The sequence below is a fragment of the Pteropus medius genome, unplaced genomic scaffold (assembly GCF_902729225.1).
Source record: "Pteropus medius unplaced genomic scaffold, Ma_sr-lr_union100, whole genome shotgun sequence".
NCBI lineage: Eukaryota > Metazoa > Chordata > Mammalia > Chiroptera > Pteropodidae > Pteropus > Pteropus medius.
This window is the reverse complement of record NW_024355990.1, coordinates 1,852,666-1,865,709: the sequence shown is the minus strand read 5'-3', so window position 1 is coordinate 1,865,709 and position 13,044 is coordinate 1,852,666. Positions and strand designations below refer to the sequence as shown.

General features: G+C 58.5%; 1 protein-coding gene across 3 annotated transcripts in view; it reads left to right on the top strand.

Annotated features, from left to right (window-relative positions):
- The window catches only part of CCDC40 (coiled-coil domain 40 molecular ruler complex subunit), a 32,322-nt gene that overhangs the window by 13,047 nt on the left and 6,231 nt on the right, over nucleotides 1-13,044 (top strand). For all 3 annotated transcript variants that reach the window (XM_039859357.1, XM_039859359.1, XM_039859358.1), the window contains 7 exons: nucleotides 3,570-3,813; nucleotides 4,021-4,203; nucleotides 7,943-8,188; nucleotides 9,077-9,290; nucleotides 9,965-10,134; nucleotides 10,224-10,315; nucleotides 11,591-11,711. In XM_039859357.1, the coding sequence (XP_039715291.1) occupies nucleotides 3,570-3,813; nucleotides 4,021-4,203; nucleotides 7,943-8,188; nucleotides 9,077-9,290; nucleotides 9,965-10,134; nucleotides 10,224-10,315; nucleotides 11,591-11,711 (1,270 nt within the window). The remainder of the gene's footprint in view (nucleotides 1-3,569; nucleotides 3,814-4,020; nucleotides 4,204-7,942; nucleotides 8,189-9,076; nucleotides 9,291-9,964; nucleotides 10,135-10,223; nucleotides 10,316-11,590; nucleotides 11,712-13,044) is intronic.

The window sequence follows — 13,044 nt, the reverse complement described above, 5'->3', positions numbered from 1 at the left end:
CGGATACTGCTGGGTTGAACACACTCACCGCCTCACTTCCTGCGGGCAGTACAGTCGGGGGACAGCGGCGGGTTGTCCCTGCAGTCTGGTGAGAGATCTGCTTCCCCTTGCACCGAGCAGGTGAGGAGCCGGCTGGGCTGGGGCTGGTGCCTCTCCCGGCCCCGCCCTCCCGGACTGCTGGCCGAGGCTCCCATGGCCTTCACTCCCCTGCAGGGATCCCGGGGTTCAGGTGCCACCTCCATGACCCTCCCCACTGTCCAACACTCCCAGGCCTTAGCCCAGAGTGTCCGCCCCACAGCCATCTTCTTACCTTGTCCCCGTGGCTATTCCTACAGAGAGGGCCCGTTAGAAAAGTGTCCCCAGACAAAGGGCCTTGAGCGAGACCCTTGGGTTCGCTCTGATGACACCCTGTGTCCTGTCCCTCCCACTTGGGAGGCCGAATCACCGTCCCTCTGCCAGGCTCCCAAGGCTGACGGGCACATCCCGTCGATCTGGACCCGGCTAGCCATGGAATCGTCACAACGTCTGTGACAAAGTCGCATCAAAAGTGGGTCCCAGCCCCAGGTAAATCATCATGGTAGAGACTGCAGTCAACACAGAACGTCACACATACAAAGGAACTGGGTCATTGTCATGCGAAACTTGTCAGAATAAGCCAGACACGATGACCACACAGGCTTAAGCAGGGGTGCCTGGACTGGGCTTCACGCTCCCTTGGGGACGGGCCCGGGCGGCTCCCCAGAGCACCCCCAGTCCTTTCCATTTCGTTTATTTTCTATTGGCGTCTGCTAATCGAGGAATTTTTTTTTAACGCATTACTAAAAAAATTTCCTTTTCAAGGATAGTGATCTCATGACGGAACATTTGAAAAACCGAGGAAAGGATTTTTAAAATGCCACTGTCTGTGACAATCTATTAGCATTTGGGCCACTCACGGGCGTCTTTCCTCCATGTCCATTCATAGGGGGTCCAGCTCTCTCTACCACGTGTCACTGTATCTTTGTGAATCGGACATATTATTTTTATCGTTAAATTTTAGACATTCATGAGGCTGTTACTTTTCTAAAAAGTGAGAAACTTTTTAAAAATTTTAAGCCAGGTTTATTGAAGATAATTTATGTACAAATTTATTACGTACCTAAGTCGTCCGTTTTTAGGGCACAGTTTGGTGAGTTGTAGCAAATGGCCGCAGGCAAGTAACCACCGTACACTGAGGCACCAGCCATTCTTTACCCCCCAAGTTCCTCTCCCCACCCCCGCCCTGCCCCCAGCAACGCCGACGGGCTTTCTGTCCCTATAGTTTGCCATTTTCAGAGTGTCATAGGAATGGGGATCACACAGCTTTCCTGTCGGCTTCTTTCACTGAGCATCGTGCTTTTTGAGATTCATCCCTAGAAAAGAAAGTTCATTTCTTCTTTTCGCTGCATGGTATCCGCCACAGGGATGCAGTGAAACCCATCCATCTCTCTCGTCATGGAGTGCTGGGCATCTCGCTTGGCTCCAGTTTGGGGACATGAAGGAAGCTGCTAGGACAGTCCGTACAGGTCTTCGTGTGGGAACACGTGTCTCCATTTGTCCCTGGTAAAGCCCCAGGCGTGGGTTTGCTGGGAAGCGCGTGTTTTGCTTGTAACGAACTGTCCCCGTGTTTGCCAGAGTGGCTTGTCCCATTCTGCATCCCTGCCAGCGGTTCCACGAGTCCCCGTCACTGCCGGCGTCATCTTAGTTTCGGCCGTTAGGAGGTGTGTCGCAGTGTCTCTCTGAGGCTTTAATTTGCATTTCCCTAATGACTAATGATGCTGAGCACTATTTTCCCGTGCTGGTTTGCCATCCACACATCTTCCTCAGTAAAGCCCTTTGCTCGTTTTGAAATGGAGCGCTTTATCTTACTGCTGAGTCATAAGCGTCCTCATACATTCCGGGTACAGGTCCTTCGTCACGTGCGTGTTTTGAAAATATTTTCCTCCCAACCCGGCTTGTCTTTCCGTTCTCTCAACGGTGTCTCTTGAAGAGCAGAAGTTTGGAATTTTGATGACGTCCAATTTATTAATTTTTTAATTTCATGCTTCCCGCTCTTCACGTCCCCTTCAGGAAATCTTTGACCCAGGGTCGGAAAGATTTTCTCTTCCGTTTTCCGCTAACGTTGTCTAATTTTAGCTCTTCCGTTTAAGTGTACGATCTATTTCAAGTTAATTTCGTTGTGGTGCGAGGTTCAGTCTTTTTTTTTTTGGTCTATCTCTAATTGTCTTAGCACCAGCGGCGAATAAACTATCCTTTCTTCCTTGAAACACTGTGGCACGGTTGTCACAGATCGGTCGCGTGCGTGCGTGTGTGCGTGCACGCGCACGTGTGCACACGATCCTGCCCCGCCGATCTATTCGTCTTTTCCTCCACCAGCACCTTGTCGTCTCGATAACTACAGCTTTGAAATCAGAGAGTGGATGTCTTTATTCTTCTCGTACAAAATTATTTGAGCTGTTCTGGGTCCTTCAGCTTTCCCCATAAATTTTGGCAAAAGCTTGTCAATTCCTGGAGGAAAAACTGCCTCTTAGAATCGCGACTGGAATTGCACCGGTCTGTAGGTCATTTCGGAAGGAGCTTCTCCCGCATGCGCTCATCACGTCTCTCCACCATCTTTGCTATGTGGATGGATGTTTATTGCTACATTGGCGAAGCCAGAAAAAGATGGAAAACTGGAAAGAGCCTCACTGTGTATGAATGAGGGCGATTAGATGACGGCACGTTCCTCACGCAGAATACCATCCGGTCATTGAAGAGAACTGAGATTTCTAGGTACACCGATACCGACTAGCTCTAAGATATAGCGCCAGAAAAAACGTAAGGTCCAGGATAGGATATAGCGCGCTACCAGTTGTAATTTTTTAAATGGAGAGAAAGACGTAATGTTTACAGATGCACGGAGTATGTCTGGAGAGACAGGTAAGAGATTATTATCCCGAGTCGCTTCGGGAAAAGAATTGAAGGCCTGGGAATAGAGGGGAGGAAAGTATGGAAAATCTTTTTCTAGTTCGAGAAGAAGGGGCTCTTGGGATTAGATATTGCAAGCGGAGAAAGGTTTGTTTAAAGTTCAGCAGGACAGCTCAGAATGACGAGGAAAATCTCACGTACAAACCAAATCCCATTATCTAGTACCTTTGTTTTTTAACTTGATGTTACTTATAGGTATTTCTGTGGCCAGGATGCTGAGGGGAAAACAATGGAGTGTGAAGTGACAGCCACCGAGGGTCCCCCCGGCCACACCACTTACTGTGGCCCCGTGGGGCAAGCGTCGCCAATGCTGTCGGCTTCTGCGATCACACCGTTAAAACTAGGATAATAACCTCTTTCTAGGAAGGTGGGGCGACCGACTCCCTTCCTTCCCCTTCCTCCTTCTTTCATTATAATCTTAAGAGTCTTGGACTTTGACTTGCCTGGCTGGTTCTATCACTATGTCTGAGAACAGCAGTCGAGACTCCTAAACAGGAGTCGGGGTCCTCGCTGGTGTCTGTCCACGGGGCGAGCGGCTGCCGGCGGGTTCCGACGGCCCGGCTCTTCTCTCTCGATTTCGGCAGTGAGTGCCAGCACCAGCTCAAGTCCATCGATGGCGAGATCGAAGCCTATAAGAAATCCATCATGAAGGAGGAGGAAAAGAATGAGAAGCTGGCGAGCATCCTGAACCGCGTGGAGACGGAAGCCAGCCTGCTGCAGAAGCTGACCACGAACTGCCTGACCAAGCAGGAGGCGCTGCAGAATGAGTTCAGCACCTACCAGCTCGCCCTGCAGGACACGGAGGACGCGCTGGGCAAGGCCCACGTGGTACGGCCGTGCCCCGCCCCAGCAGGCCCACGTGGGACAGCCGTGTCCCGCCCCAGCAGGCTCCTGTGGTACGGCCGTGCCCCACCCCCCAGCAAGTCCACGTGGTACGGCCACCCCCCCCAGCAGGCCCACGTGGGACGGCCATGCCCCAGTACCATGCCTCCACGGCCCCCCATAACAGCACCCGCCATGTGACTCCCTTTCCAGGAGTACAAGACGACCATGGGAGATTTGCAGACCCTCCACCAGGACATCCGGCAGGAGATGGACGTGAGGAGGAAGCTGGACACCTCCATCCTGGAGAAGCTGCAGGAGCAAATGACCTCCAACAAGATGAGCAAGCACTTCCGCCAGCTCATCCTGAAGCTCCAGAAGAAGAAGACCAACCTGGTAGGCCACCTCCCTCTGCCACTCAGGGAAGGAGCCCCTGGGGACAGCGGGAGTGGGGAGGCGGCTCAGGCGCCCAGCAGACCGCACGCAGCAGAATCAGTGTCGGGGGGCAGCGCGTCTCTCCACTGTCCTCTGTTGTGGTTGTGGAAGCAACACATTGGTATCATAGAAAATCTGGAAACGCAGAAAGCCATAAAGAGGGAAATACCTGTAGGAGATAATCTCTCCTAAAATCTTGGCGTATTCCTTCCTGGAGATGTTTCTAAACACACGTGCTCGTCCTGACACATGGAACCAAATGACCACGCACACGGAAAGACACGCGGAAACACATGCGTGTGCACATCCCCGTGTACACACGAGCACACACACACAAGCTCATGCGAGCTCACAAACACGTGAGCACACACGTGTACACACACCTGGAGCTCCTTCCTGCAGAGCCGGCCTGCAGGTCTTCAGTCCATGCGAAAACGTGCTTCCTTCACGTTACTGACATAGGACGTGAAATACGCAAATGATCAGTAGAGTCAAGTTTCTCACTGTGTAGCTGGTGTTTTATTTTACTTTATTGATCATATTCAAATTCACGTTTTCCTTGTTCGTTGACAATCTATCTGTTTCTGCATCACATTTCATCATAGGAACCTACGTATTCTGTTAACGATTCTCTCGTTAGACGCTCCAGGTTGTTTCTGGGTCTTAAATATTAGCAATAACTCTGCGTCGCACATGCTCGCTGGTTAGTCCTTGTCCGCACGCCCGAGGATGGGCCGCTGCAGCAGAAATCTGGGTCAAAGGGTGCCAGTCACCAGAGCCCCTGCCCCGCCAGGGCTGGGCCTGGAGGTCCCGGAGCGGGCCGTGGCCTTCCCGGCCTGAGGAGGCCCCCACGAGCTCTCTCCCGCTCCCCGGGGGCCTCTCTTCACTCTGAGCTGTAGTCCACACCTTGCGTCGTTGGAAAAGCAATTCTCTAACTTGAATCGTTTCTCCTTTGCCTCTTTCCCAAGGGTGTGACCCCCCCCCACCTCCCGCTGTAGTCCGCTGCCTCGGCGGGCCCCTCGGAAGCCCCACGTGGGCCACTGCAGCCCGCAGCAGGCAGGGAGCACCCCAGCGGAGCCCCACTTTAGTCTCAGGAGGAGAGGCGGGTCCCATCAGCCCTCTGGGTTCACGAAGGGGCCGCATGCGTGCCTCTCCCGGCTTTCGGCCCACCCACCAGAGGGATCCCCCCACGTGACTCCAGCCCAGGCCCTTCTGGCAGAGGCGAGGGGGCCCGGTGGGGAAGAGCCTGCACCTCTGCCTCGCTCTCTCACTTGGCACCCGGCACGTGACACCACACAGCTCACAGTGGTTGGAGGGTTAGCTCTAATGGTTAGTAAAATTTGAGCAAAATGTCAGGGGAGGGCCAGAGGCCATGCTCCTTAAACGTCCCCATTGCCGCTGCTGTCCTGGTGGGTGCCGGTCAAGAGGGGGCCCAGCTGAACAAAGGCGACCTAGCTGGTGGGCTCACCTGTCCTCCTGGGGGGCGGGGCCACCGTCTACCTGGCGGCCGCCTGTACACACCTCACCCCTCCCAGGCACCTGGGAGGGGGCGGATTGCTCCTGGCCCGCTCATGCCAAGGAAGTGGGGGACACACACAGAACTGGGTCTCCTTGGCACGTCCTGGCTGACACCGGGGTGCCCGGCGGTCCCTTCTCTGGGAAGTAGGAGCAAGACCAGCCAGGAGCAGAAGCAGGAGATGCGGGGTGCACTGGAGAAGCTGAGTGCGGTAGGCGTGAAGTAAGCTGTCCGCCCCGGAGGTGGGTCCCCAGGCCTCCTGGGACCCCAGCCCCAGCCGCCCACGCAAGCCGTGCATGCACTGCTGCCAGTGTCCAGCGGAGGGCAGTAAGGAGTCTTGGTCGCATGCCGCTGTTACAATAGCCCAAGTCCAGCATGTGGAAGAGGACGCTCCCCCCTCTGCTGGTGGCAGGAGGCGTGGGGCGCGTCTGGGATGAGGTGCAGAGATTATGGAGTCATTGGAGCTGGGGTCCAGAGGGAAGGTGGGCACGGGTCAGTGGTGGGGTCTAGACGGTGAATTCAGGACCGGCACTGACATCCAGGAGGAGGCCGGGGTGACCTTGACAATGACAACAGACAGTCCTGGGCGGGGGAGGAGGGTTCTGGCTGGTGGCTGAAGGGGACTTAGGGACTGAAGCCCCCACGGGGTAGAGAGGAAGACCCCAGAGTGCCTGGCGGTCTCAGACGGTCTTGACAAAGAAAGGTGTAGGTGGCCTGGCCCCAGCTCGGGGGGCCAGAGGGCCCAAGAGTGTCGCCGCAGGGCGCTGGTGACTCGAGATACTGGGAACGCCTGCTCCGCGTGGGCGAGGTCTGGCTATATAACCTCGGAATGCCAGGCGTACTGGAAAGTCACCCACGGTGGCCGGTCAGAGAGTACATGTGAGACAGAGCCAGCTGGAGGGGACCCGGGGGCTGGGGTGGGTGGGGGCCACGACCATGAGAGGGCGAAGGGCGAGGGGCTGGCGGGTGGGGTCAGGGCGGACCCACGGCCCCGGCTGAAGCACTCGTTCCCGAGTGAGCCTGAGTGGCCGTCACTGCCTCCGTCTCCCTGCCTGCCTATCATGAAGACCCTGTGACAAGCCCCGTGCACAGGGGTCCGAGCGCGTCTGCCTTCTGAGAGCCAGACGAGCAGGCGGGGGTGGCCGGTGGGGCACTCAGGACAGCGGCCTGCGATGCCCTCAGCTGCCCACTACGCCCTGAAGCCCCTGTCCTCCAAGCCCAAGCTCAGCAAGAGCCCCAAGGTCATGTGCATCCAGGGTCCGCGGGGTGGCAGGCACCCCATTGTAGGACCTTTCCTTTGGGGGACTATGTCTAGCTTTATATACGGACTTAAATATACGGACATTGATTTGTCCGCCGAACACAAGTGAGAAACCGTTAAGCGTTTGCCACAGCGTCCTTGAGGGCGGGACACCTCACCGGCACACTCAGGGCCGGCCCCGCGGCTCCCTTCCCTGCACCTCGCCCGCACACTCAGGGCCGGCCCCGCGGGACACCTCGCCCGCACACTCAGGGCTGGCCCCGCGGCTCCCTTCCCCGCACCTTGCCCGCACACTCAGGGCCGGCCCCGCGGGACACCTCGCCCGCGCACTCAGGGCCGGCCCCGCGGCTCCCTTCCCCGGAGCGTGCCGACCGCCTAGACCGGGCGCTGAGCTGACAGCTGTGACACGCACAAAGGGATGCGTGACGGCAGCTGCGACTCGCTTCCTAGACCACGTCACAAACACGCTGGAGTGCGGCACAGCCACCGAACGTCGGACAAGACTTATCAGATTAAGAAGTGGCTTGCAGACCTATCTGCAGAGCGTGACCCTGTTTTCGTTTTTGGCGGGGGAGGTCGGGGTTCATATATGGGACTCCAGGTGGAGGGGGGCTCACCGCGTGGCAGAACCAGGGGCCGTTAACACGTTCTCCCGTCTCCTCGTCTGCATTTTCACATTTTCCCCCGCAACCTATGTTACTGTTCGCTTAATAAGAAGAAACAATAATGCTACCTCTCTTTATTGTGGGAAATCGCCATGAGGATTTCAATAAGTAGGTCCTGGAGATGAAGAGCAAACCAGCCTCCTGGTTGCCCGATGACGTCGTGGCATTTCTCCAGACGAACACCCAGGCGATCGAGGAAGCGACAGGCACCTCCCCCCAAGAGGAACTGTTCAGACATGTTTCCTTTTGCTCACACAGGTGACACATCTTTCCAAAATTGACGGCGACATTGCTCAGACCACCCTGGACATCACAAACACCAGCTGCAGGCTGACCATGTACCAGAAGATGCTGGGCGAGCTGGACAAGGAAGCGAAAAAAGTCAACGACCTCATCACCAACAGCGAAAACGAGATCTCCAGGCGCATGGCCCTGATCGAGAGGAAGCAAGGCCTCATCAACTTTCTCAACAAGCAGCTGGAGCAGATGCTGTCCGAGCTGGGGGTGGGGCCGCAGGGAACTGCCCACGTTTAGAGATGACCCCTCATCGAACACGGTCCCTCCTTCCCTACCCGTTACTCAGGGGTCATTGGACGTGTGCGGGATGCTCTAAGCAAGGGCCAGATAGTAAATATTTCAGGCGTTCCCGGCCAGGCGGCCTCTCGCCCCTGCTCTGTGGGGACAGGAGCCATAGGCGAGCAGTAGTCAGACGGGGGTGGCCGTGTCCAATAACAGCTTATTTATGGCCACTGAAATTTGAATTCCATACGCCTTTCACCTGGCACAAAAATCTTTTTTCTGATTTTTTTGTATGGCCCGTGGGCCACACACACACAGGCAGCTGGTGGGATCAGACCCGCGGACCGCTGCTGACTATGCTCTAAGACATGTGGTCTCATGGGTTTGAGGCTTGAGGTAGGCCGTCCAGGTGTCCCTCACCTGGGGACCCCACCGCGTGCCTCAAGTCCCAGAGGAGACGGCGGCGAGCTCTCAGGTTGGCCCCGAGCACCGGGGGGCCTCTCGGAGGCACACCCGAGTGGATTCTAGGGGTGCGGGGAGGACCCTGACCTGTGACAGCCATTACAGTACAACTTGCAAAGCCCCTTTGGATAAGGGAGTCCTCACCGATCTGCACTTGTCCCCCCCACAAAGCCGAGGCGTGGTGGGGCTGCAGACCCCCTGAGACCTGTATCTCCCACGGCGGGTCAGGGGCATGCGGCCGGCGCCCTCAGGTGAGGGTCCCCATGGACGGAGCCCTGGCCCTGCGTGTAAACACCCCAGCGTCACGCAGATACAGGATCTCAGGGGTCCCGGACCCCGGCAGCGCCCCCAGAAAGCCAGCCTTTGACGACGAGGAGGCTCATTTTGCTTTTCGGCAAATTTCCCTCCCAGGGGGAAGAGTTGGGACCGCTGGAGCTTGAGATCAAGCGGCTGAGCAGGCTGCTGGACGAGCATGGCACGGCCGTGTCGCAGGCCCAGGTGAGCTGGCTCCGCCTGCAGCAGGAGATGGTCAAGGCCACGCAGGAGCGCGAGGAGCAGCTGGCCGCCCTGAACATGTTCAAGAAAGAGGTCCAGATCCTGGAGCAGAAGAAGCTGCGGATAGAGAGTAAGTGCCCGCGCCCCGCGTCACGGGGACCGCGAGCCGCCCTGGCCGGTTCTCACGAAGCGGTAGCGGGAGCCGGTGGCCGCACTCACGGCGCGGTTCGTGACTACGAGCCGTGGCCCTGACCGCGGGCGGTTCACGGGCCCGGGGACGGAAGCGTTGAGAAAATGTACTGAGTTTGTGAAGCTCACAGACCGGGCGCTACCAGAGAGGGGGCCACGGAAGGGTCCCCTCCTGCCCAAGGCGGGAGGCACAGCTGAAGCCGCCAAGATGCAGCGACACGTCATGCCCCATTTCTTCCCAGCGGTCCTGCTGCTGCCTGTCCTGCCTTTGGGGGGCCCAAACCGCCTGCTGGAGACTTGGCGCGGGCGGCGTTGTGGGGAGGGCAGGCCCCCTCTTCCTGCAGACTCAGTGTCCAAGCAGAGGGTCCGTGTTCGCAGGGGTGAGGGCGCTTGCCCTCCGTGATCACGCCCCCCACCCGCAGGTCACCCCGCAGCCCCCTTCTTTCTGTCCCTCCAGGGACCAGGCTTCAGAAACCAGGAGCTGGGGAGGGGCCCCTCCCCCTCCTCTGGCGCGGGAGGGACGCGATCCGGTGGGGGCGCCCGGAGGACGAGAGCGGGAGGGGGCCTGGCCCCTGGGGCTGACCCTGGGTCCCCGCCCCCCGCCCCCCGCCGCAGGGAAGATCGACCAGGAGAAGAAGGAGCAGAAGGACATCGAGCAGCACATGAAGGGCCTGGGCAACGACCTGAAGAGGCTGCACGTGCTCAGCAGCAGGAGCCGCAGTGACTCCGAGGGCCTGCAGCAGCACAACCTGGTGACCGAGAACGAGTTCGTGCGGTCGCTCAAGGTCCGGTCCCTCCGTCCCCGAGGGCCCAGGCCTGGGCGCATGTCGCCCGGCGCCTGCCACACAGCCGTCCCCGCCTCTTGCCCCCGCAGGCCTCCGAGAGGGAGACCATCGAGATGCAGGAGCGGCTGGACCAGCTGACCGAGGAGAAGGCGTCCATCCTCAACAACCTGGTGGAGGCCGAGTGAGTGCCCGGGGCCGGGGCCGGGGCCGGTGGTCCGCGTGCGGCCGCCCCTGCTGGGTCCACGGCAGAGTCCCACCGTCCATTCGCGTCCCCCCGGGCAGCTGCAGAGTAGCCGTGGGGCCGTGCGGTAAAGCACCAGGGATGTCGCCCATCACACTGAAAACAAAAGGAAAGCACGGCAAAGCTCTCCCGGGCTGGCGGGTCCCAGACAGTTACAGACTCCACCGCCCCAGTCTCTGCGTCTCTGCCTCTGTCTGCCTCTCTCTTCACGCCACGGGTCTGCCTCCTTCGATGCCTGGCGGGGAAGGCATCGGCTTTTCGAGCCTTCGGCGTCTGTGGAAGCCGCGGCTTGTGCGCAGCCCTGAGCGAGCAGGGCGGCCGCGTGCCAGCGGATTTGATCCGTGGATGCCGGAATTTGGATTTTACCTTCTCTTCTCCTGCACTCGGTCTTTGAGATCTGCTGCGTATTTTACACGTATGGCACATCCCAAGTTCAAGGGCTCCGTAGCCGCACGTGGCTGCAGATGCCCTATTCACGCAGGAGAGGCCAACGCTGGCCGCTGGCCTGGGCTGTGACAGTGTCCAGCCCCAGAGCCCTCCGGCCACGCTCAGCCCCTCGGTTCTCAGCAAAGCAGATGCCCACCCCGTGCCTGGCCGGGGTGCTAGTGGGCCTCCTGCTGATGTGGCGGGTGCCCATGAGGTGCAGCCTGTGAGCCCCACCTGCCCACCCACACGGGCATCGTAGGCGGAAGAGCCCACCGGTGTAAGGGACAGCCAGGTGGCCGCTGGAGGCTGCACCGTATTTGGGGAGCGTGACTTCTGGGGCATGGAGAGGGGAGGAAGGAGGAGGGGACAGCAGGACAGTCGACCTCCAGCCCCACTGTGGCCTCCAGGGTGGGGCAGTCCCCGCTCCCCGCCCCCGCCGGCCTGGGGGTGGGGGGGCCAGCAGGCACTCGAGGGGGGATGTCAGGCGCGAGGGTTCAGGTTGACCTTCTGGTCCCAGACCGGGGGAAATGTCCTTACTTAACAGCCACACCCTCCCCTCGTGCTGGGTGTTGAAATACACCCCTGGGGGGGTGTCTTCCATAGTGACCGCACGGGACCGCAGACACTGGCCCCGTGCCTGAGCCCGCTTCCGCTCAGACCCGGCTCTCGACCCCGCCCCACCCCTACCCGCCACGGTGGGTGGGCTCTCAACTCCCGGAGCTCAGCGCGGCTTCCGGAAGAAATCTCCTCAAATTCTCCGGCTCTAGCTTGGCCTCCTCCTTTTTACAGACACCAGATCATGCTTTGGGAGAAAAAAATCCAGCTGGCAAAAGAGATGCGGGCCTCGGTGGATTCCGAGACCGGCCAGACGGAGATCCGAGCCATGAAGGCCGAGATCCACAGGATGAAGGTGGGTGGGGAGGGCGGGTGGGGGGCCCGGGGAGGGAGCCGCCCCAGCACAGTGACCCGCGCGCACGCTGAGCGTCAGCGAAACACGCTGTCCCCTCTGCCCACCGGCCTTACGTCCATGTCCACTTCTGTTCTTCCTGCACCGAGACCATCGGAGAGCAGCTGGGACGCACAGCTCCGTATGTTCTGTCCCTAGCACAGGCGATCTGTGCACCCCAATTCTTAAATGCTGGCTGTGGTCCCCGCATCTCACAACCCACGAGTGGGGTGTGCCCCACTGCAGGAGCCAGGAGGGTCCCACTCAGGGAGAGGGTTCCAAGGGCACGGCCCCCCTCTTCCCGCTGGGACGCCCCCACCACCTCTCCCCGCCGTCATCTTTAGCTGGATTTCACGACCTTAAAAAGGTGGGTGATCAAATCACAAGCTGTCACGGAGCCAAGAGTTCAAGGCTTTAAGGGTACAAATAAGAGCAGGTGACAAAAATAAACGTGACATCACTTTCACAACGCTGTTTTCAATAACCCCTCCGGCTGTTGAGCTCAGAGGAATTCTGATCAGACGCATATACTTTTGAAGCTTTAAAAAAACGGTCCATTTAATTGACTTTCCAAACCACACAAAGCTCGTGGGACCAAACCGTAGGACCGAACCGTCCGGCACAGCTCGTAAACGCATGGCCCGGGGCCGCCTCCCCTCTTCTCCGTGTTTTTTTTCCTTAACGAAAAGAGGATCCGTACCTGCAATTCAGCAACTTATTTTTAAAAAAAAACAACGTGGCCATTAATCCATTCTTTAAGTCCCAGAGTTTACCATGGACGTATCACGATTTTTCCGATGAAAATTCAGACTGTTTCCAGTTCGTCGTCTCGTCACTGTGAACGACATTACGTAATATCCTTACGGGAGGTCCCCCCTCACGAAGGGGGGGCGAATTCCAAGACCCCCCCTCCCCGGTGGACGCCCTGCCCTATGTGTACCGGGTTTTTCTCTGCACGCACATTTCCTGCTCCCGTGAAGGAAGCACTTCAGGCTTCTCCGTGGCGTAGTGGGGCCACCCGCGTCACTACTCCTGCACTTTGGGGCCACCGAGTAAAATGAGGGTGACTTGAACACAAGCCTCGCGACACGCAGCAGTCGGTCTGATAACCGAGAGAGACGGCCGGATCCCCCACTAGGTAATCGTGCACTAGGATTACGGGGTCGCAGAGTCTCTGGCCATACCGGCGTGCGACTGGTCACTTTTCCAAAAGCTACCTGAGCATGGCTGTGTCCCGAAGCCTCTTTCCGTCATCGTCACATCCCCTCGTGCCCTTCCGCGCCGCCCGGCCCCCGAC